At 42.6% G+C, this 25,466-nt stretch overlaps 1 protein-coding gene across 1 annotated transcript in view; it reads right to left on the bottom strand.

Moving 5' to 3' along the window:
• Positions 1–25,466, bottom strand: part of LOC140191057 (venom factor-like) — a 174,128-nt gene that overhangs the window by 121,869 nt on the left and 26,793 nt on the right. The window contains exons 6-9 of the mRNA XM_072248132.1: positions 21,227–21,309; positions 18,448–18,535; positions 17,425–17,527; positions 7,110–7,230 (exon numbers count right to left, since the gene is read on the bottom strand). Of these exons, the coding sequence (XP_072104233.1) occupies positions 7,110–7,230; positions 17,425–17,527; positions 18,448–18,535; positions 21,227–21,309 (395 nt within the window). The remainder of the gene's footprint in view (positions 1–7,109; positions 7,231–17,424; positions 17,528–18,447; positions 18,536–21,226; positions 21,310–25,466) is intronic.

Genomic DNA, 25,466 nt, shown 5'->3' with positions numbered 1-25,466 from the left:
GTCTTCTGTCCATCCACCAAACAATACCTGCGATATCTCACAGGGTCTTGCGATTGCAAGAGAAATGCTCAAGACAGTCACTCATGGTTATACTGCACACTAATTTCATGCACAAACTCCGATGTTCTCCAGTAGCAGGCAGCAACACAGTCTACACCCAGGTTAGCTCCTCCAAACCACCTCAGGCCCATCAACCAGCTTGTCTTTCTCATGGCCGAGCACTGGCTTCATCTTCTCTGGCCCGTCCATTGATTTCTCCTTCTCTCAGTCGACTGACGGCTTCACCTTATCCCAGCCATCCGCCGGCTTCTCCATAAGACCATAAGACATAGGAGCAGAATTAGGCCATTCAGCCCATCATGGCTAATATGGGATCCCATTCAACCCCTTACAATTGCCTTCTTGCCATATCCTTTGTTGCCTTGACCAATCAGGAAACTGTCAATTTCCACCTTAAATCCTTTCTGAGAGATGGGGCTCAAAACTGTGGACAATACTCGAAGTACAGCCTCATATTTCATCTTTTCCCTTCTTCTAGTTTGTCAATTGCTTTTTGTTGGATTTTAAAAGCTTCCCAATCATCCAACTTCCCAGAGAAATTGGCAATAGCAGAACATTTCATTCATAATGGCCATAGGATTGACTTTAAAGACAGAAAACTACTGAACCATGCCAATAGTTTTTGGCACCGCCTTCTGAAAGAAGACATTGAAATAAAACTGGAGGAAAAGAATTTTAACTAAGATCATCGTCTCACTTTAAGTAAGAACTGGAATTCAATTGTAAACAAAGTGGGACAGCAGAAACCAGATTGGACAAAGAGTAACCAATCAGGAGGGACTGATGACAGGGGTATATATACCACCAGACTAGACCTGGCCAAGCATCAGAAGATGGCAGAGCTTTTCATCAGAACATCAGTTAAAATTGATACCGCTGGAAGTCCAAGAAAAGCTTATTTGACAGTGTCTTGCAGTAATGGCAAGCTCATGAGAGTATTTTATCCCCAGCAGTGAAAGAGTTCACAGGGAATGACGGTATCATAGTGGCTAGCACAAGGCTATTACATCTCGGGTGTTCCCTAGTTCAGAGTTCAATTCAACCGCCATCTATTGTAAGTTATAAATTATATTATAAGGACACTCTGCAACATCATTGAGTATCGGCTTTCAAAGAAGCATTAGATCTATTCTCTTTTTCAGAAGGGTTTGATCATTTTTCAGTTAAGGAATTTTGGTGCAGTCTGTGTCAGGTAAAAACACAATGGTCATGAGCAATTTGATGAAGGATTACTGTCTGAAATGTGAATGTACCCTTATTGGCTACTGTCAATGGGCAATTTGATGAAAGATAGCTGTCTGAAACATGAAGCTATGCTCAAGGTCCACTGTACACCTGCTCGTTAATGCAAATATCTAATCAGCCAATCACATCGCTACAACTCAATGTATAAAAGCATGCAGACATAGTCAAAATTTTCTGTTGTTGTTCAGAACAAACATCAGAATGGGAAAGAAATGTGAACTGAGTGACTTTGGCTGTAGAATGATAGTTGTTGCCAGACGGGGTGGTTTGAGTATCTCAAAAACTGCTGATCTGGGATTTTCATAGATAACAATCTCTAGAGTTTACAGAGAATACTGTGAAAAACATTAAAAAACTATGGGTGAAAATGCCTTGTTAATGAGAGAAATTGCAGTAGAATGGCCAAACTGATTCAAACTGACAGGAAGTGACAGTAACTCAAAATCCACGCGTTAAAGCATTGGTGTGCAGAACAGCATTTCTGAATGCACGACATATTGAACTTTTAAGTGGATGGGCTACAGCAGCAGAAGACCATGAACGTACAGTCAGTGACCACCTTATTAGCTAAAGGAGGTACTTAAGAATGTGGCTACTAAGCGTAGGTTTCACTTCTGATAGATGTTATCAAAGATCAAGGATTAGCTTTATTCAGGCTGGTGTGACATGCAAGAACACATCATTCAATAATTACAAAGAATAAAGAAATATATAAAAATAACATTGGCGGCTATAGTACAGAAATGGAATAAGTAAATATACATAAATACCAGCATTTATTTACAATGTACACAAATACATAAATACCGCCATGTATTTACAAACTACATAAATATGTTGTACATTTAACTTCTTTGGGGCGAAGTTAAGATGGTGCTAAATGGCGACTCCTTTGCTTGCATCTTCGGAAGCAGCTTTATTTCTATCTTTGATATTTCTTCTTTTCCTTTTCAGGATGTGGGGGGTTCTTTTGAAGAACCAGACCTGGAGTTACACTCTGACTTTGGTTCTTTGCGAAATTGGGACCCGCTCTCAACGCCTCACGAACAGCCGTTTTTTTGATATGCCAACTACGCGGCCTGGAAGAAGAACACGCCTTTAGGGTTCCAGGCTTTCATGGCTCTGGAGACGGCTGATTCAAGGCCGGTGCCCCTGACTGAAGCGTCGCGGGAGTACATGGAACATTGGGATCAGCGGGTTAGCTGCTGGGGTTTATGTGCCTAGTGAGCTGCGCCATTTTGGTGCCGACTCTCCGAGTGCAGAGCTCGGAAAAAGCAGCGCAACAGACTTCTAACATTGTAAATCAATGTGTTTGTTATGTCTCCCCTCTCGCTGTGATACTGGGACACCTCTTTTACCATTAATCGCAAGAAAGAGAGCCTTTCGTATGTCGAATTATCAGGTGAATGATTAGTCTGTGTCTTTATTGATGCTTTGGTGCAGGCTAGAGTGCTCAGTGGAGGGTGCTGATTTTTTTTGCAGGTGGAGTGGAGGGGGTTCATTGCCTTGCTGCTGCTTGTGCATGGGAAGTGGAGTTGGGGTGAGCTTTGGGGTTCTAACATTTTAACTGTCATTCATTCTATGGGGCACTCCTCTGTTTTCATGGATGTCTGCGAGAAAAAGAATTTCAGAATGTACATTGTATACATTTCTCTGACATTAGAAACATAGAAAACATACCACACAATACAGCCCTTCGGCCCACAAAGTTGTGCCAAACATATCCTTACCTAAGAACTACCTAGGCTTACACAGAGTCCTATATTTTTCAAAGCTCCATAAATCCATCCAGGAGTCTCTTAAAAGACCCTATCGTTTCCGCCTCCACCACCGTCACTGGCAGCCCATTACACGCACTTACCACTCTTTGCGTTTAAAAAAAACTTACCCCTGATATCTTCTCTGTACCTACTTCCAAGCACCTTAAAACTATGCCCTCTCATGTTAGCCATTTCAGCCCTGGGAAAAAGCCTCTGACTATCCACATGATCAATGCCTCTCATTATCTTGTACACCTCTATCAGGTCACCTCTCATCCTCCATCACTCCAAGGAGAAAAGGCCGAGTTCACTCAACCTATTCTCATAAGGCATGCTCCCTAATCCAGGCAACATCCTTGTAAATCTCCTCTGCACATTTTCTATGATTTCCGTGTCCTTCCTGTAGTGAGGCAAAGAGATCTGAGCACAGTACTCCAAATGAGGTCTGACCAGGGTCCTATATAGCTGCAACATTACCTCTCGGCTCTTAAACTCAATCCCATGATTGATGAAGGCTAATGCACTGTATGCCTTCTTAACCACAGAGTCAACATGTGCAGCAGTTTTGAGTGTCCTATATATTCGGACCCCAATATCCCACTGATCTTCCACACTGCCAAGAGTCTTACCATTAATACTATATTCTGCCATCATATTTGACCTACCAAACTGAACCACCTCACACTTATCTGGGTTGAGCTCCATCTGCCACTTCTCAGCCCAGTTTTGCACCCTGTCAATGTCCCGCTGTAACCTCTGACAACCCACCACACTATCCACAACACGCCCAACCTATGTGTCATCAGCAAATTTACTGAACCTATCCATCCTCCACATCCTCATCCATGTCATTTATAAAAATCACAAAGAGTAGGGGTCCCAGAACAGTTACTTGTGTAGAATAGAAACAGGAAGTATGTCTGTGAGGCCAGTGTTCTGTACTGAGTGTCAGATGTGGGAAGCCTGGGAGAGTCCCAGCCTCCCAAGTGGCCACATCTGTGCCAGGTGTGTCAAGCTGCAGCTCCTTAGGGACCGGGTTAGGGAACTGGAGCTGCAGCCCGATGACCTTCGTCCAGTTAGGGTACGTGAAGAGGTAATAGAGAGGAGTTATAGGTAAGTAGTCACACCGGGGCCTCAAGAGACAGATAAGTGAGTAACAGTCAGGAGGGGGAAGGGGAAGAGTCAGATACTGGAGAGTACCCCTGTGGCTGTCCCCCTTAACAATAAGTACTCCTGTTTGAGTACTGCTGGGGGGGAACAGCCTACCTGGGGAAAGCAACAGTGGTCATGCCTCTGGCACAGAGTCTGGCCCTGTGGCTCAGAAGGGTAGAGAAAGGAAGGCGGCAGCATTAATAGAGGACTCTATAGTTAGGGGGTCATAGAGGCAATTCTGTGTACACAGGAAGAAAGAAACAAATATTAACACAGTAAATGCCAATAATACACCTATTGAAATAAATAGCAGACCAAAATGAATCACGAAACCACCTCAGAGACTGATTGAAAGTTGTAAGTGGAATAGGGTCAAGCTGCAGAATGTATATCTTTATATACATATGGCAGACAAAAAATGATCATTAAGCCAACTCAGAGACTGATTGAAGGTTGTTGAGTGGACAAGGGACAGTAGCTGCTCATTCAAAAATAGAGAAAGTGGCTATAGAATGTAGATATCTTTGTTGGAAAGGATTATTGTTCCATGCAGGTTTATGAGGACATGGTATTGTGTTTGCTTTCATTTAAAGGGGGAAGATGTGTTATTATGTGTGCTTGATAAAGATCTTCAGTTCCCAGTGGACAATGCCAGTGGTTCAACGGGAAATGGTAGCTTGGCTAGTGGGCTGGTCACACAAGCTCAGTGTTGAACAGGAGCTCAGTAATAAAATGTACGAGCATAAACCCACACCTAGTTTGTCTTCAGTAAGAGCAAACATAACATCGACCTTCACTATATACACATCACCTAGCAACGCTTCACGTACGTATAATCTATGTACAGTATATGACAATTGCATGTACATTGTTTTATTGCTTTTAATATTTATTGTGATATTTTAAATGGTTTTATTGTGTTATTTGTTCTCACTGTGGTTTCTTTATCTTGCATCGGATCTACAGTAACAGCCCATGTACCCTGAGGAAGGGTCTCAGCCCAAAATAACAACTGTTTGCTCTTTTCCATAGATGCTGCCTGGCCTGCTGAGTTCCTCCAGCATTTTGTGTGTTGATTTAGAATAACAGTCATTTTCCTTCTCCTTCACACTCACGTATTGAAAATTGGCAATAAACAATCTTAAATCTTATGGGGAAGAGACTGACTACTTTCTGATTTCTGTCTCACCTTCTCTGGCAGCTGTTACCCTTCACAAAAGGCCACCTGCAATGCAAATTCTGACATAATGATTAATTTATTAGGAACTTAATTCCTTCATTAAGTGTGCGCAAGCTGCACTTCCACATTAGGAGGACAACATGCAGTTGGTTTCATTTCTATAAGTCTGCAGTGCTTGTAGTTCAAGATCATACTATTGGATGTTGAAATAATGAATAGTTTAATCTGTACACACAAGTTAGTTGCAAGTTCAGTTAAATATTTTTGATACATCTCTGGTGTTTGTGTTTCCAGAACAAAAATGAAAATTTAAATTTCCTTCCTAAATTGTTCCAATAAGAGAGGATTTTCAGCCTTGACTTGTAGATGTTGTAAATCTTGTAAATCTTTTGCTCATCTCATGAATTCTGTCCAATTTATGCTGATAACACGAGAAACTCATTCACATTGTACAAACCTGCAGATAGCTAATACATGTTTAAACAAGCACAATATTGAAAACTATGACAAGATCTTCAACATGCTTACATCATTACATAAGACACTTTACACATCATACCGTCCTTCCACATCTGGGGAAGAAGGATGCTAATGTGAGAGTGCTGTTTTTGGAATATAGTTCAGCATTCAACACTGTAGTTCCATCCAGAAGCTCAGAGACCTCGGCCTTCACCCTGCCTTGTGCAGCTGGATCCTGGACTTCCTGGCAGTTTGCCAGCAGGTGGTAAGAGTGGGCTCCCTCCCCTCCACACCTCTGACTCTCAATACAGGAGCCCCTCAGGGCTGCGTACTGAGTCCCCTCCTTTACTCCTTGTATACCCACGACTAAATCACCACCCACAGCTCCAATCTGCTAAGTAAATTTGCCAACACTGCATTGATTGGCCTTATCTCAAATAATAACAAGGTGGCCTACAGAGAAGAAGTCATCTCTCTGACACAATGATGTCAAGAAAACAGTCTCTCCCTCAATGTCACAAAAACAAAGGAGCTAGTTGTGGACTACAGGAGGAATGAAGACACACTAACCCCAATTGACATCAATGGATCTGGGGTTGAGAGGGTGAACAGCTTTAAGTTCCTCGGCATCCACATCACCAAGGATGTCACGTGGTCTGTACACTCCAGCTGTGTGGTGAAAAAGGCACAACAGCGACTCTTTCACCTCAAATGGTTGAGGAAGTTTGGTATGGGCCCCCAAATCCTAAGAACTTTCTACAGGGGCATAACTGAGAGCACCCTAACTGGCTGTATCACTACCTGGTATGGGAACTGTACCTCCTTTAATTGCAGGACTCTGCAGAGAGTGGTGCGGACAGCCCAGCACATCTGTAGTTGTGAACTTCCCATGATTCAGGACATTTACAAGGACAGGTGTGTAAAAAAGGCCTGTAGGATCATTAGAAACCCGAGTCACCCCAACCATACAACCTATTCCAACTGCTACCATCCGGGAAACGGTACCACAGCATAAAAGCCAGGACCAACAGGTGCTGGGACAGCTTCTTCCACCAGGCCACATACTGATTAACTCACACTGATTTGAGTGTACTCTATATTACATTGACTGTTCTATTTATTATAAATTATTAAACTATGATTGCACATTTAGATGGAGACATAACATAAAGATTTTTACTCCTTTTGTATGCGAGGGATGTAAGAAATAAAGTCAATTCAGTTCAATTCAATTCATTAAGACAATCACTTACCTGTATGTGTAATAACACTTGCAGTGACATAGATTGAGCTCCCAACCAATAAGTTTATGTCCTTGAATCTGGCAATTAAGTCACCCTTATTCAGAGCAGCTCTTCCATGGCCATATTTAATCTGCAGGTACAGAGTTCAGAGAGTTCTCAATCTTTCAGCTAATATTCTGTGGCAATGTTAATTGTCGTAAAGTGTTAAGAAAATGGACCTGCCACCTATGGATTAATTTTGCATTGATTAAATGTTATTCATATTGTGTGGCTTCTCTCTCACCATGTACTCTATTTTCGCTTTCTTCTTTGTAGTTATTTTCAGCTAATCTGATTACATCCTTAGTTATACAATCAGTAAAAACCAATAAACACACTGCAAAATCCATTTTCAAAACAATCAGTTCTTTATCTTTCACACCAATGAAAAGAAAAGAAAGATAAAGGTTAGCCAAAATATTGTCAGGTATGAAAAAAAAACAAGCTTCTCAGTGATATTACTGAGTATCTTTGAAACACTGGAGGGAGGAAAAGGGATAACAGAAGGGTATGAAAACAAAGCAGCTGGCAAAAAATGGCCTTGAAAGTTATTTCTATTATATTGCAGTTATGAAATAATGTGAAAATTGATGCATTTGCTTAAAGACTTTTTTGAATAAATATGTTAATATGTTTAGCCACACAGAGGAAAATGGGCCAATCTCTTGACTGGATGAAACAACAATGATGCAAGTACAGTAAATAAATAATTTAAATCCTATTTATTACCCTGGACTATATTTTATTATTTTTCCCTTGCTGTACCTGCATTGTTACTATTATGTTTATTTTTCAGGTAAGTTATAGAACATAGAAATTTACAACACTTTACAGGCCCTTCGGTCCACAGTGTTGTGCCAACCATGTAACCTACTCTAGACACTGCCTAGAATTTCCCTAGCACATAGCCCTCTATTTTTCTAAGCTCCATGTTCCTACCTAAGAGGTTCATAAAAGACCCCATTGTATCCGCGTCCATCGCTGCCACCAGCAGTGCATTCCATGCACCCACCACTCTGTCAAAAACTTACCCCTGACATCCCCTCAGTACCTATTTCCAAGCACCTTAGAAATATGCCCACTCATGTCAGCCATTTCAGCCCTGGGAAAAAGCTTCTGGCTATCCACATGATCAATGCCTCTCATCATCTTATACACCTCTATCAGGTCACCTGTCATCCTCCGTTGCTCCATGGAGAAAAGACCAAGTTCACTCAACCTATTCTCATAAGGTACAGCCTCCAACCCAAGTAAATCTCCTCAGCACTCTTCCTATAGTATTCACATCCTTCCTGTAGTGAGGTGACCAGAACCGAACACAGTACTCCAAGTGGGGTCTGACCAAGGACTTATATAGATGTAACATTACCTCACGGCTCTTGAGCTCAATCCCACGGTTGATGAATGCCAACACACCATACGCCTGTCAATCTGTGCAGCAGCTTTGAGTGTCCTATCAACACAGACCACAAGATCTCTCAGTTCCTCCACACTACCAAGACTCTTACCATTTATATTATATTCTGTCTTCAGATTGGACGTACCAAAATGAACCACTTCATGCTTATCTGGGTTGAAGCTATCTGCCACTTCTCAGCCCTGTTCTGCAACCTATCGATGTCCCACTGTAACCTCTGACAACCCTCCAGACTATCCACAATACTTCCAACCTTTGTGTCATCAGCAAACTTACTAACCCACTCTTCTACTTCTTCATCCAGGTCATTTATAAAAATCACAAAAAGGGGTCCCAGAACAGATCCCTGCAGAATACCACTGGTCACCGATCTCCATGCAGAACACAAACTATCTACAACTGCCTTTTGCCTTCTGTGGACAAGCCAATTCTGGATCCACAAAGCAAGGTCTCTTTGGATCACATGCCTCCTTACTTTCTGAAGGGGCCTTGCATGGGATACCTTATCAAATGCCTTACTGAAATCATATACACTACATCCACTGCTCTACCTTCATCAATGTGTTTTGTTACATCCTCAAAGAATTCAATCAGGCTCATAAGACACAACCTGCCCTTGACAAAACCATGTTGACTATCCCTAGTCAGATTATGCCTCTCCAAATGCTCATAAATCCTGCCTCTCAGGATCTTCTGCAGCAACTTGCCCACCACTGAAGTCAGATTTCCCGGTCTATAATTTCCTGAGTTATTCCTACTCCCTTCCTTGAACAAAGGAACAATATTTGCAACCCTGCATCCTCCAGTACTTCTCCTGTCCCTATTGATGAAGCAAAGATTATTGCCAGAGGCTCAGCAATCTCCTCTCTCGCTTCCCACAGTAGTCTGGGGTACATCTCATCTGGTCCTTCCGACTTATCTAACTTAATGCTTTTCAAAAGGTCCAGCACATCCTCTTTCTTATGCTCAAGCTTTTCAGTCCACTGTAAATCATCTCACAATTGCCAAGGTCTTTTTCCCTGGTGAAGCAAAGTATTGATTAAGTACCTCCGCTACCTCCTCCGACTTCATGCACATGTTTCCACTATTGCACCTGATTGGTCCTATTCTTACACATCTCATGCTCTTGCTCTTCATATACTTGTAGAATCTTTGGGGTTTCTCTTCATTCTGCTTATTAAGGCCTTCTCATGGCCCCTTCTGGCTCTCCTAATTCCATTCGTAAGCTCCTTCCTAGCATCCTTGTAATTTTCTAGAGCTCTAACAGTACCTAGTTTCTTGAACCTTTCGTAAGCTTTTCTTTTCTTCTAAATTCAATTTTCTACATACTTTGTACACCTCTCTTCTTTAATTCTACCATCCTTTCCCAGCCTCAATGGAACATACCTATGCAGAACTCCATGCAAATGTTCCCTGAACATTTGCCACATTTTTGCCATGCATTTCCCTGAGAACATCTGCTCCCAATTTATGCTCCCAAGTTCCTGCCTAATAGCATCATATTTCCCCCTACCTAATTAAATGTTTTCCCAAATTGTCTGCTCCTATCCCTCTCCAGCACTATGGTGGAGGAGATAGAGTTGTGGTTACTACCTCCAAAATGCTCTCCCACTGAGAAATCTGACACCTAACCAGGTTCATTTCCCAATACCAGATCAAGTACAGCCTCTCCTCTAGTTGACTTATCTACATATTACGTCAGGAAACCTTCCTGAACACACCTAAGAAACTCTACCCCATCTAAACCCCTTACACTAAGGAGATACCAATCAATATTAGGAAAGTTAAAATCTCCTATCACAACAACCCTATTATTATTGCACCATTCCAGAATCTGCCTCCCTTTCTGCTCCTCGTTATCCCTGTTACTATTGGGGGGTCTATAAAAACGCTTAGTAGGGTTATTGTGCCTTTTTTGTTTCTGACTTCCAACCACACTGACTCAGTAGACCATCCCTCCATGACTTCCTCCTTTTCTGCAGCCGTGACACTATCCCTAATTAGCAATGCCACGCCCCACCTCTTTTACCTCCCTTTCTGTTCTTTTTGAAACATCTAAAGCCTGGCACACTCAGCAGTCATTCCTGCTCCTGAGACATCCAAGTCTCTGTAATGGCCACAACATCACAGTTCCACCCTCATCCACCTTGTTTATGGTACTTCTTGAATTAAAATAGACAGATCTCAAATCATCAGGCTGAGTGCATCTTTGCACTAACATCTGCCTATCCTTCCTCGCACACTCCCTACAAGCTGTCTCTACTTGTGCTCCAACTTCCCCATCCTCTGCCTCTTCACTTTGGTTCCCACCTCCCTGTAAATCTAGTTTAAAACCTCCCCAGTAGCATTGCCAAACCTCCCCACCAGGATACTGATTCCCCCTTGGATTCAAGTGCAACTCATCCTTTTTGTACAAGTCACACCTGCCCCAGAAGAGATCCTAATTATCCAAAAATCTGAATCCCGGCCCCCTGCTCCAATCCTTCCTAATTTCATTGTACCCACCTCTGGCAGTTCATTCCATAATCTTAACTCATATTGTGTGGGAAAACTTGCCCCTCAGATTCCCTTTAAATCTTACTACCTCGTCTTCAACCAATTCACACAAGTTTTTGATTTTGCTTTCCTGGGAAAAGGATTGATTATCTCCCGGTTCTGTTCCCCCATGATTTTATAAACCTCTGTAAGTTCTTTCCTCAATCGCTTTCACTTCTGGAGAACTGTCCTGGTCTATCCAGTCTTTTACCATAACACTGAACCTCCAGTACTGGCAACATCCTTGTAAATCTTTTCTGCAATTTCTCTAGTTTATTCACATCTTTCCTAAAGTTCAGTGGCCCAAACTGCACACAAGTATAGCCTCATCAATGAACTGTACAGTAATATATAGTACTGATGTCCAAGCTCATGTACACAATGACCCTACTGATACAGTTGAGCATGTTATATGCCTTCTTCACCACTCTCCTTACCTATGCCACCAACATATTCTGTACTTGTACTTCTTGGTCTCTCATTTTAACAAAGTCCAGATATTCACTGTGTACATACTACCCTGGTTTAACCCCCAAAGTACATCATTTGACACGTATTTCAGTTAAACAGCTGTCATTCCTTTGCCTACTTACTCAGTTAATCTGGATCACATTGCAACCTTATACAATCTTCTTCACTATCCAACATAACACCAATTTTGTGTGGTTCATAACCTACACTCGGTTTTGTGTTGATCATGCCACCTCCACTCACATCCAGGTCATTAACACATATGGCAAACAACAAGGAACCAAACATTAATTGTAACTGGCTTTCAATCTAAAATAACCATCCATTACAACTCTATCTCCTACCACCAAGTCAATGTTGTATCTTATTAGCAGTTTACCTTGGATCGCATGTGATCAGCCTATCATGCAGGACCTTGAGAAAGATCTCACTGAAGCCTGTGCAGATGACATCAACATTCTTACTCATATCACTACCCTTGGTCACCTCTACGCAACAGTCAATTTGTGAGTTTTCCAACACACGAAGCCATTATGACTATCTTTAATCAATCCTTGCCTTTCCAAGAACCAGCATGTTTTGTCTCTTAGAACTACCCTGCAGAAACTTATCCACAAGTGATTTAAGGTTCACAAACTTGTATTGAAGTCAGGGCCAGGCTTTAGGCAGGGCTAGGCTGGGCTACAGCCCAGGGGCCAGAGCTACAGAGGGGCCCAAAATATGTAGCTATCATCATGGTGGACAAAAAAAAAATGAGAGTGGAGCACAGAAAAGAAAAAAAGGAACAAGAAAAAGATGACCGTGAGAAAGAAGCATTAAAAAAGACATTGAAATTGACAGAATTTTTTAAACCTGTTCTCGATGATGCAGCAGTACCATCGCTCTTGTCACAGTCTGAGACCGGTGGACAAATGGAGACTTTTTCAACAGCTAGCGTTAGCACCAGCATTAGCACAGGACCACCGCCCTTTAACTGTCAGTCCATCTTCAAAACTGGCTTTAGCGACTGGAATCATGCTGCTGAGCGCATAGGAGAGCATGAAAATAGCGAACACCACAAGAAAACGATACTGACCTACGCTACACTAGCGTCTGACAGCGGAAGAATAGATACAGAACTGCAAAAACAGTTTGAGTCAGTGTGTGTCTACTGGATCGACGTATTGAGAAGAGTGGTGACGGTTGTGTAGTTTTTGGTCGAGAGGGGACTGGCTATCCGAGGCTCCAGTGCCATATTTGGCAGGCCTGATAATGGCAACTACATGAGCATTCTAGAGGTAATAAGTGAGTTTGACCCATTTTTGAAGGCGCACATACAGAAATTTGGAAATGCAGGATCAGGCACCCCTTTATATCTTTCACCTAACACATGTGAGGAGATTATTGAGCTCATGAGCGATCGAGTTCTGTCAGAGATCGCCAGTGAAGTGAAAATGGCCAAATATTATTAGCATCGATACTATTAGCATTGATTCAAGCACAGATGTTGCACATGTAGATCAGCTCACATTCATTTTATGTTATGTGTCAACTGATGGAAACATTCAGGAACGATTCTTACGAGGTCTACCCATTGAGAGCCACAGAGGGGAGGCTTTATGTGAGTCTGTGCTCAAAGTTTTAGGAGAGATGAATATTGACATAAGCAACTGCAGGGGGCAGTGCTGTGACAATGCTGCAAATATGTCCGGTGCATACAAAGGTTTACAATCCCGTATCAAGGAAATCAGCACACACATTGAATCTCATTGGATTCAACAGTGTCAACTGTTGTGTTGAAACAGCTGATTTTTTCAGCTTCGTGCAGAATGTGTTCAACTTCTGCTCCAAGTCAACTTCTAGGTGGAAGATGGTGACCGCAGGACTTCAGCCTAATGCGAACAAGTGCATTGAAACTCTGAAGGCTCTCTCTAATAGGGTTGCACGTGCAGAAGCCACACAGGCATTGTGCAGAAATTATGTCAATATTCAAGATTCATTAAAAAGCATTGCAGATGACATTAATCAGAATGTGGCAACTAGAAATGAAGCAAGGTCACTATACAAAAAAAATGGACAAGCTTGAGATAGCTTTTCTGAGCAAATTGTGGTATTGCATTCTTCAGCGCTTAGAAAGTGCAAGGGTTGCATTGCAAGCTGTAAATCTAGACCTGTGTAATGCTGTGGATTTGGTGAGATCACTGCAGGGATACATAGCAAGCTTGCATGATCAATTTGATACTTTTGAGATCCAAGCTAAAACTATGTCTCTAACAGTTTGTCACGTGTACAAAGAAGCAGACATCCCATTTCTCCCGGAAATTCCAGGAGTCTTCCGCATATGAATAGTGGCTCCCTGATGCCCGCAAATTATACACAATATCACGGAAATCAATTTTTTTGAGAGCGAGTGAGCGAGCGAGAGAGAAAGCGAGAGCGTGCGAGCGAGAGAGAGAGCGCGGGACAGAAAGCAAGCGAGAGTGCGAGAGAGCACGAGAGAGAGCGAGAGAGAAAGCAAGCGAGAGCATGAGAGAGAAAGCGAGAGAGAGAGCGCGAGAGAACAAGAGAGAAAACAAGAGAGAAAGCAAGCGAGAGCGCGAGCGAGAGAGAGAGAGCACGCCATGGTAGAGTGTTCCAAAAAAATATTAAACATACGTCACCCCAGACTACACTAAAGTGTACCCCTGCCTAATAGGGGTCAAAAATAATGACAGTGTTGCTCGCTGCACTGTTTGCAACAGTGACTTTTCTATTGCCCATGGTGGGTTAAGACTGTAAAAGACATGTTGAGGTGAGTTTAACAGGTGTCATTCGTTCATTAGCATAGCTAATGTTATTTAAACTAGCTGGTTGGCTGCTAAGGAGCTACTCTATTGCAGACATCCCACCTCTCCCGGGAGTCTCCCACAAATTGATGGTGCTACCTCCCTGAAATGAGTTTTTGCAGGGTGGGATGTCTGAAGAAGACACCCAACGACAAAGAAAACGTCAAGCCTTTCTGGGTGAATCCACAACACCTGATGTTGGCTTGTCAGCCAAAGAAAAATTCTCAGCTACTGTTTTTTCAGTCATGATGGGTAGATTACTTGCAGAAATTGATTGCAGATTTGCATCATATAATGACCTTAACAACACATTTGGCATCCTAAACAATATCCCTTCTCTCAGTACAAGATCTGCGTAAGAGAGCATCTGATCTCCAAAGCAGATATTCAGCTGACCTGGAGTTAGACTTTGTGGAGGAGATTGTCCATTTCAGGGAATTTGTAAGTGGCAAAGATATTGCAACAGAACCTTTATGCTTCCTCAGAAAAAAAATCAACTTGCAGGTCATCTTCCCAAATGTAAACATTGCTTCCAGGCTTTAGCTGACTGTCCCTGTCACAAATGCAAGTGGTGAGCGATCTTTCTCCAAGCTCAAGTTAGTGAAGAATAGGCTCAGATCCACAGTGACAGGCTGAATCATCTTACTCTGATGTCACTTGAAAGTGATCTTGTTCAGAAACTGGATTTTAGTGATCTGATCAAGGACTTTGTTGCAAAGAAATCCAGAAGAACTAGGCTTTAATTTTTAAAAACAAGCATCTGACTTTGTAAATATCTAGGCTTGTGTGTCAGTGCTTTTCCTGTTTTTGTGGCAATAGGCTAATAGTTGACTGTTTACAAACCTAGTAAGTAATAAGTGGACAAGCAACACACATCAAAGTTGCTGGTGAATGCAGCAGGCCAGGCAGCATCTCTAGGAAGAGGTGCAGTCGACGTTTCAGGCCGAGACCCTTCGTCAGGACTAACTGAAGGAAGAGTAAGTAAGGGATTTGAAAGTGGGAGGGGGAGGGGAAGATCCAAAATGATAGGAGAAGACAGGAGGGGGAGGGATGGAGCCAAGAGCTGGACAGGTGATAGGCAAAAGGGGATATGAGAGGATCATGGGACAGGAGGTCCGGGGAGAAAGACAAGGGGTGCGGGGGGGACCCAGAGGATGGGCAAGGGTTATAGTCAGAGGAACAGAGGGAGAAAAAGGAGAGTGAGAGAAAGAATGTGTATATAAAAACAAATAATGGATGGGGTTTGAGGGGGAGGTGGGGTATCAGCGGAAGTTAGAGAAGTCAATGTTCATGCCATCAGGTTGGAGGCTACCCAGACGGAATATAAGGTGTTGTTCTTCCAACCTGAGTGTGGCTTCATCTTTACAGTAGAGGAGGCCGTGGATAGACATGTCAGAATGGGAATGGGATGTGGAATTAAAATATGTGGCCACTGGGGATCCTGCTTTCTCTGGCGGACAGAGCGTAGGTGTTCAGCAAAGCGGTCTCCCAGTCTGCGTCGGTTCTCGCCAATATATAAAAGGCCACATCGGGAGCACCGGACGCAGTATATCACCCCAGCCGACTCACAGGTGAAGTGTCGCCTCACCTGAAAGGATTGTCTTGGGCCCTGAATGGTGGTAAAGGAGGAAGTGTAAGGGCATGTGTAGCACTTGTTCCGCTTACAAGGATAAGTGCCAGGAGGGAGATCAGTGGGGAGGGATGGGAGGGATGAATGGACAAGGGAGTCGCGTAGGGAGCGATCCCTGTGGAAAGCGGGGGGGGGGAGGGAAAGATGTGCTTAGTGGTGGGATCCTGTTGGAAGTGGCGCAAGTTACGGAGAATAATATGTTGGACCTGGAGGCTGGTGGGGTGGTAGGTGAGGACCAGGGGAACCCTATTCCTAGTGGGGTGGCGGAAGGATGGAGTGAGAGCAGATGCACGTAAAATGGGGGAGATGCATTTGAGAGCAGAGTTGATAGTGGACGAGGGAGATGTCCTCCTTTTTTAAAGAAAAAGGCTTCCCTTCCTCCACTATCAACTCTGCTCTCAAACGCATCTCCCCCATTTCACGTACATCTGCTCTCACTCCATCCTCCCGCCACCCCACTAGGAATAGGGTTCCCCTGGTCCTCACCTACCACCCCACCAGCCTCCAGGTCCAACATAATATTTGAAAGACATTTTTGATATTATTTCAGTAGTTTTGCGTATTGATTTATAACCACATCCTATTACTGCAATTTTTGGGCTACCAATGGTAGACTTTAGTCAATTATTCCCTTCAGCTTGTCGTTTGATTACATTTGTTACATTAATAGCCAGAAGATCCATTTTGTTTAAATGGAAAGATTCTAATCCCCCTACTACATTTCAATGGTTTTCCCCAAACTATAACATGTTTAAATTTGGAAAAAAATAGGAGTGGTATTATTGATCCTTCGGTTAAATTTGAAGAAACATGGAGGCCATTTATTCAACATTTTCATGTGATGTAAGCTGACCTTTTTGAATCCTTTTTAATAACTTCCTGTTTGTGTATAGAGGAGCAGAGTTAATGACAAATAATGATCTTAACTGATGAAATATGGCAGCCCAGTCTTTGTTTTGTTTTTTTTAGTGTAGGGGTAAATCTTTTTTTTTCCCCAATCTTTTTCATGTTCAATTATTAAGAGATTGGGAAGTTTAAATTAAATATGTTACTCGGAGTCTGTGTCTGTATATGTTAACCGTTATTAATGTAATTCTGATCTCTTTGTATCATTATCGTTGTTATGTTTATCAATTTGAAACTCAATAAAAAAGATTGAAAAAGAAGAAGAATATACAAATGCCTCACAGACAGTGATGGAATTGAATCTTGGTCACTGGCATTAACTGCAAGGCTACTGTGACACCCTTAACTATAATGTCTCCTTAAACTACCATGTCTCCATAATCAATAAAATTATGAATACTATACAATTCCTCTGTGGCCTTGGATAAGTTGTATTTTCCCGGGGACATCATGAGGATATGTCAAGATTCAAATTTCTCCTGGTTTTCTAAAGCGTTAGAAAAATTTACAGATCCTACTTACGGGCACCGTTTTGAGTGACTGTGGAATGCTCAGCCTTTCACCATCTTTTATTACTCCAAACAAAATAAAGGCTATACCTTCAACTTCTTTTCCAAAAGTATATCTAAAATGAAGAAATAAAGATAAAAGTATCTCAGATACAATTGAAGTGAATCATCAAATCTTAGAATAGTCACCCCACAAACTATTGGTCATCATGCCCATGTTGCTTGGCAGTTCAGAAATCTTGTCAATCCTATTTCTTCTGTCATTCCCCTCGGAATTCCCTGATTTTTTTTTCTCTTAATAGATTATCTAATTTTCTTTGGAAACCATTGATCATCTGTAAGATTAGTGCAAACAATCGGACAATCTAAGAAATAAAATTAACCCCCTGGATTTTTCCCCTTACATCCCTGATATTATTTGCCAATGGTTTTAAATCTGCCCCGGTCCTTCACGTACCCCTCTACAGGTTAGCAGGCGAATTGGTCTCATGGGTGTAATTGGGCAGTACGGGCTCAGTAAAACCATAAGACATAGGAGCAGATTTAGGCCATTTGGCCCATCAAGATTGTTTCACCATTCCATCACGGCTGACTTATTATCCTTCTCAACCTTTTTCTTAGTCTAACTAACCAAAAATATATATTACTTGTACACCTTCATCGTACCTTCTCGCATTCTTCTTTGTTTGAAGAGACCAAGTCCCATCAAACCTTATAGCTGAAAAGGTTCTCAAGGCTGAAGGCTATTCCAGTAACTCTTTTCTGCACCTTTCTTCTGATTGACATGATCTTCCCAACTTGTGAAAACCAGAATTGAAGACACTACTCCAGTTACGGCCGAAGCAGTTCATGCAAGTTCAGATTCAATACTAGCTAACATAAACTGCATTGCAATTTCCAATCTGCCAGTTAAACCAATGCAGATTTGGGAACACTGTTACATTCATTTTATGTGCTGATTTGATGCCATCAACTTAAGCCAAATATCTCAATTATTTTTCAAAAATCCCATTTTCTGACAGAAGAGAATACCAACCTTGCAGAAACAGTAATGTACAATTCTGTGTCATTAATGCAGTAAAACAGCTGCTCTGAATCCAAGGTAACATCAAAGCTTGGCAACACTGGCAAAGATAGAAGAAGATCAATAGCATTTATTCCCATGGTCAAATCCAGGACCTAGACTATAGTCAAATTTGTATAACATACATGTCGGGAAGTCCAGAGGTAGAGGGTGAGACCGGGCCAGAGATGAGAGTTTGCAGGCCCGATGTCTGTGAGTTTGAGTGTTCAGGACCAAGGACTGGGTGCCCAGAGTTGCCCTGTCCTGGATTTGGAGGCCTGCATGCGTGAGGTGTTGGGAGAGTCAGAAAGGGGTTTGTGTTACTGTTGTTATCTTGTTTTGTTCTGTTATTGTTGTTATTGCTGCATGTGCTGTTTTGTGTCGTTGTCGTTATGTTGAACATTGTGGCCATGGTGTGTTGGTGCCGCAAAGTATGGCAACACTTGTCAAGACAACAATGCAATTCACTGTATGTTTCAATGTACATGTAGACAAGAAATCTGAACCTAAATATTATGTTGTCGTCAGCTTTCCCCAAAACTCTCTACACCAAGTGGACTAAGTATTCACAAAGGGTGTAAAACCAAAACCACTGCATCTATAAATACAATAAACATTAGAAAATCATTGTAACTTGATCACAATAATGCAATCAAACAAACTTTGATGCCAAACCAAATAAGGAATTATTGGAATAAAAACAAAATGCACAGCAGATTAACATTCGCACTTTGTCATCTCTGATGATAGATGATTAGCCTAAAATGTCATCTCTCCACAATAACTGCAGATTTGCCTAACCTAAAAAAGTAGTGGATATGTCCCTTCTCCAGCCTTGTATCCCTTTTGCCAATCACCTGTCCAGTTCTTAGCTCCATCCCTCCCCCTCCTGTCTTCTCCTATCATTTTGGATCTCCCCCTCCCCCTCCCACTTTCAAATCTCTTTCTATCTCTTCTTTCGGTTCGTCCTGACGAAGGGTCTCGGCCCAAAACGTCGACTGTACCTCTTCCTAGAGATGCTGCCTGGCCTGCTGCGTTCACCAGCATTTTGTGTGTGTTGCTGCATTCCACCAGCATCTGCAGATTTCCTCGTGTTATAGTGATGGAGAAGCTGGCTAGCGAGGCAACAGAGCGCATTGTGTCCAGTAGTACACCAAGAAAACCAGCCGAGAGCCCGAAAATTCTGTTACGGATAACCTAAGTCCTCCGCGACCTATGCAGGTTACCACCAATCTAATAGATAATTGGAAAGGCGTGGATAAAAAATTGATGGTGTAGGAGGAGGAGGAGGAAGCGAAATAAGAGAAGGAACCAGAGGAGGAGGGGTAGGAGGAGGAATAGGGCTAAGAGGAATAGGAGTAAGAGGAGATGAACAAGAAATAGGAGGAGAAGGAATAGGATGAGGTGGAATATCAGAAAGAGGGGGATTAGGAATAGGAGGAGGAGGTGACAAAGGAATAGAAAGAGGAATAAGAATAAGAGAAGGAAGAATAGGAAGATGAGGTAGAAGAGGAGATGGAGGAGGATTGAGAGGAATGAGAGGAGGAGGAACAGGAGGTGGTGGATGAGGAATTGGGGGAAGAAATAGGAGGAGAATTGGGACAAGGAGGAACAGGTGTACAAATACGAAGAGGAGAAGGTGGGGAGTAGGAACAATAGGATGTGTAGGAATAGGAGGATGGGAAGATTAAGAGGATGAGGGTGAATTGGAGGAGGAGGAATAGGAAGAGAAGGAGGTGTATTGGATGAAGAGGAGAAGGACAAGGAAGATGAGGAGGAATATGAGGAAGAGGAGGAGGACGAGAAGGAGGAAGAGGAGGAAGTAGAAGAGAAAGAGGATTAGGAAGAGGAATAGGAGGAGGAGGAGCAAGAATAGGAAGAGGAGCAATAAGGGAAGGATTAGGAGGAGGACTAGGAAGAAGGATAGGGGAAGAATTGGTATAGGATGAGGAGGAATAGGAAGAGAGGAGGAATAGTAGAAGGAGGAGGAATAGGAGGAGGAGAAGGAATTTGTGGGGGAGGAGGAATAGGATTATTGAAGAGGGAGGAAGATTAGGAGGAGGAGGACAAGGTGGAAGAGGAGGAGGAGGAGGACAAGGTGGAAGAGGAGGAGGAAGAGGAATTGGAGCAATAGGATGATTAGGAAGAAGACGAATAGGAGGAGGAGCAAGAGGAATAAGAGGATGAGGAATTGGTCGAGTAGAGGGAATATCAGGAGGAGGAATAAGTGGAGGAATCAGTGGAGAAGGAATCAGAGGAGGGTTATGAGGAGGGACAGATGGAGGAGGGAGAATGGGAGGAAAAGGAGGAGGAGGAATAGGAGAAGTAGGAGGAGGAGGAGGAGGAGGAGTAGGAGGAACAGGTATAGAAGGCAGAGTCCACAGAGACTCAAGGCTGCAATTGCTGCCAAAGGTGCATCAACTAAATTCTGACTTGAAGGGGGTGAGTAATTATACAATTGACTGTATTGTGCTTAATAATTGCAGTAAATTTAGACCCATTTGTATTATTTTGACACAAAATAGTCTTCTGTTGATCAGTGTCAAAAAAGCCAAATTAAATCCACTATGATAATGGTGTAATGCCATAAAATATGAAAATTTCTAAGGCGGGTGGTGGGAATGCTTTTTATAGGCACTGTGTATGTTCCCAAGACTTTTGCACAATTTTCTATATGCTTCCTATCGTAGAAGCTATACTTTTGTCTTTAATTTCAATCATCACAGTAATTACAAAGGTTAATATTTCTCACCATATTCCTTCACTTCAAACTGAGTTGTAAAATTTATATGAGGGGCATCTGCATAACTTGTAACTATCTTCCATATTCCAATACTGAAAAATATAAGTTAATTAATAATATTAAACCACTGATTAAAATAATATCTATGATAATTTTGTAAATAATTATGAAAAGTCAACTTTAAATAAAAAATATTTTCCCCTTGAAATCCAATGAAAATGAACAATCTTTGGGTCTTAATAGCATCCCTACATAATACAAAACAGTAAAATCCTAAATTAGCAATGAATTCCATTTTACAAAATGAGACATAGCAGGTAATCCAGGGACAATTATCGATAGACCTGTCTCAATCCTCACAACTGTACCTAATTTCTGTAGGGTATTCACTCAGAAATAGATTGGATCAGACAACTAGTCTGAAACACATTAGATCATTGGACACAAGGTGCAACTCATCTTTGGAAATTAGGCACAGGCTATTTAACTAAAAATGCCAAACCACTTTGACCTGAAAAACCTAAGCCTAATAATCAATATGCCTCTGGAAAAGTGTATTAATTATTCAGGGACCCAAAATGAAGGACTGGAAGAGGGAGACCAAAGTCAAGCCATGGGATGTCTTCAGCTTCCTAGTAGAACCCTCAGGACACATTTGCATTGTTTAATTTGCTTTAAAACAAGCACCTGTGGTTAGGTAAGAATCAGATATAGACCAAACCAGGGAAGAATATCTAGACATTAGCTTTTTGGTCACTATTACTAGCGTTGGCAGTTTGATCCAGATTTAATACTTAAAACTACATTTAACTGTTGTAGGATTCCTGTTTATGTCTCTGTGCTTTCAGTCCCAGAATCTGGATTACTTGTCCGGAATATCACACATCTAGGAAATCAGTAAACAGATTATCTCATCGTACTGGGGTCAGAAGAATTAAAATCAATACCCAAAATTAGAAAGCCATCTACATCACTGCTGACTTTCCTGAAAAACATTAATAAATATCTAGCAACACACCTAAAAGTTGCTGGTGAACGCAGCAGGTCAGACAGCATCTCTAGGAAGAGGTACTGTTGACATTTCGGGCCGAGATGCTTCGTTAGGACTAACTGAAAGAAGAGCTGGTAAGAGCTAGTCTCTTACTAGCTCTTACAAGCTCGAACGTCTCTGCCCGGAACATTGACTGTACCTCTTCCTAGAGATGCTGCCTGGCCTGCTGCATTCACCAGCAACTTTTAGGTGTGTTGCTTGAAATTCCAGCATCTGCAGATTTCTTCGTGTTTGTGTTAAGAAATATCTGTTTGTTAGGGGACAGTTAATGCAGTAAGAATGACTCCAGGGCCGGTGTTTTGTTTTATGTGTAAAACGTGGGAATTCTGGGAGACCTCCAGTTTCCCAGATGACCACATCTGAACCAAGTATACTGAGCTGCAGGGATCGCTCCCTAAGCGACTCCCTTGTCCATTCATCCTTCCCTACTGATCTCCCTCCTGGCACTTAGCCTTACAAGCAGAGCAGGTGCTACATCTGCCCCAACATCTCCTCCCTCACTACCATTCAGGGCCCCCAACAGTCTTTCCAGGTGAGCGACACTTCACCTGTGAGTCTGTTGGGGTCATATTCTGTGTTCGGTGGCCTCCTGTATATCGGTGAGACCTGACATAGACTGGGAGACCGCTTCGCCAAGCACCTACCAGAAAAAGTGGGATCTCCTAGTGGCCGCCCATTTTAATTCCACTTCCCATTCCCATTCTGATATGTCCATCCATGGCCTCCTCCACTGTCGTGATGAGGCCACACTTAGGCTGGAGGAACACCACCTTATATTCTGTCTGGGGAGCCTCCAACCTGATGGCATGGACATCGATTTCACAAACTTCTGGTAATGTCCCCCACCTCCTCACTCTTTCACCATGTCCCATCCATTTTTCCCTCTCTCACCTTATCTCCTTGCCCGCCCATTGACTCCCTTGGGTGCTCCTCCCCCACCTTTTTTTCTCCCATGGCCTTCTGTCTCTTTCATCTATCAACTTCCTAGTTCTTTACTTCATCCGTCCCCCTCCAGGTTTCACCTATCACCATGCGTTTCTTTTTCCCCTCACCCCACCTTTTAACTCTACTCCTCAGCTTTTTTTTCTCCGATCCTACTGAAGGGTCTCAACCCGAAACGTCGACTGTACTCTTCCTAGATGCTGCCTGGCCTGCTGAGTTCTTCCAGCGTTTTGTGTGTGTTGCAGTTCTTCAGAGTCTGTATTAATGACCTTCAGCTCAAACAGGAGCCTGAGGGAGTGATGGATTGGAGCTACAGGGAGATAGTCACCCCAAAGTTGCAGGAGGCAGGTAACTGAGTGACTGTCAGAAGAAGGAAGGGAAATGGACAACCAGTGCAGAGTAACTCTCAGGCCATACCCGTGAAGAATAAGTATACCTTTCTGTGTGCTATTAAGGGGGATGACCTAACAGGGGCATCGCAGGGACCAGGCCTTTGGTACTGAGCCTGGCACTGTGGCCTAGAGGAGAAGAGTACTGCAGTAGTAGTGATAGGAGTTTCTATGGGAATACAGATTAGATTGTGTGGATGCAACAGAGACACCCAGATGGTATCTTGTCTCTCAGATGCCATGGTCAGAGATGTCTTGGATCGGGTCCATGACATCCTAAAGGAGGTGGGGGGGTGTGAGCAGACGGAAGTCTTGATACATATTGGCAGCAATGCATAAGGAAGAAAGGTAAGGAGGTCCTGAAGAGAGATTTTAGGGAGCTTGGTAGAAAGCTGAAAAGGATCTCCAGCAAAGTAATTTTTGGATTTGCTGCCTGTACTGCTTACTAGTGAGGGTAAGAATAGGATGATTTAGCATGGCTGAGGAACTTGTGCGAGGAAAGGGGTTCAGATTTCTTGATCATTGTGATCTCTTCTGGGAAAGATATAATCTGTACAAAAGGGATGGATTGCACCTGAACCCAAGGGGGACCAAATCCTTGCGGGCAGGTTTGATAGAGCTGTTCCGGAGGGATTAAACTAATTTGGCAGGGAAATGGGAACCAGAGTGATGGGACTGAGGATAGGATAGTTGGTTTACAAGCAGGTAAGACACAGGAGCAGAATTAGGCCATTCAGTCTATTGAAACCACTCCACCATTTCATCATGGCTGATCCCAGATCCCATTCAACCACATACATCTGCCCTCTCTACTTGATACCCCGACCAATCAGAATAATCTATCAGCTTCCGCTTTGAATATACCCATAGACTTGGCCTGCACCATTCTGTGGCTGAGCATTCCACAGGTTCACCACTCGTTGGCTAAAAAAATTCCTCCTTACTTCTCTTCTAAAAGGTTGCCCCTCAATTTTGAGGCTGTGCCTTCTAGTTCTGGATACCTCCACCAGAGGAAACATCCTCCCTACATCCATCTTATCTAGTACTTTCAACATTTGGTAGGTTTCAATGAGATCCCCACGCATTCTTCTAAATTCCAGTGAGTACAAGCCCAAAGCTGCCAAACACTATGCATATGTTAACCCCTTCATTCCTGGAATCATTCTTATGAACCTCCTCTGGACTCTTTCCAATGACAACACATCCTTTCTGAGATGAGAGACAATTCTCCAAGTGCAGCCTGATAAGCCTCAGCATTATCTGCTTGTTTTTATATTCTATTCCCCTTGAAACAAATGCCAACATTGCGTTTGTCTTCTTTACCACAGACACAGTCTCAACCTGTGAATTAACCTTCTGGGTGTCTTACACAAGAACTCTTATGTCCCTTTGAACCTCAGATAATTGAATTTTCTTCCCATTTAGATAATAGTCTACACTATTGTTCCTTTTACTAAAAGGCATTATCATACATTTCCCAACATTATATTCCATCTGTCACTTTTATGCTATTCTTCCAATTTGTCCAAGTCCTGCTGCAGTCGCTTTGCTTCCTCAACACTACCTACTCCTCTACCTTTCTTCGTATTATCCACAAACTTTGCCACAAAGCCATCAACTCCACCATCTGCCCAAGACCTCTTTCAGAGTCGATGCCTCCAGAAGACACGGTACATCATGAAAGACCCCTCGCACCCTCTCCATGAACTGTTTGTTCTTCTGCCATCAGGCAAACGTTACAGGAGCATCAAAACTAAAACCACAAGGCTACTAAACAGCTTCCTCCCACAGGCAGTCAGACTGCTGAATAGCTGCTCTACCTGACTCTGCTTTGGACACTTCTAACTTGCACTGGACACTTATAACT

This window comes from Mobula birostris, chromosome 32 (genome assembly GCF_030028105.1).
Source record: "Mobula birostris isolate sMobBir1 chromosome 32, sMobBir1.hap1, whole genome shotgun sequence".
Taxonomy (NCBI): domain Eukaryota; kingdom Metazoa; phylum Chordata; class Chondrichthyes; order Myliobatiformes; family Myliobatidae; genus Mobula; species Mobula birostris.
The sequence above is the reverse complement of the archived record's forward strand: the minus strand, read 5'-3'. Positions and strand labels throughout refer to the sequence as shown.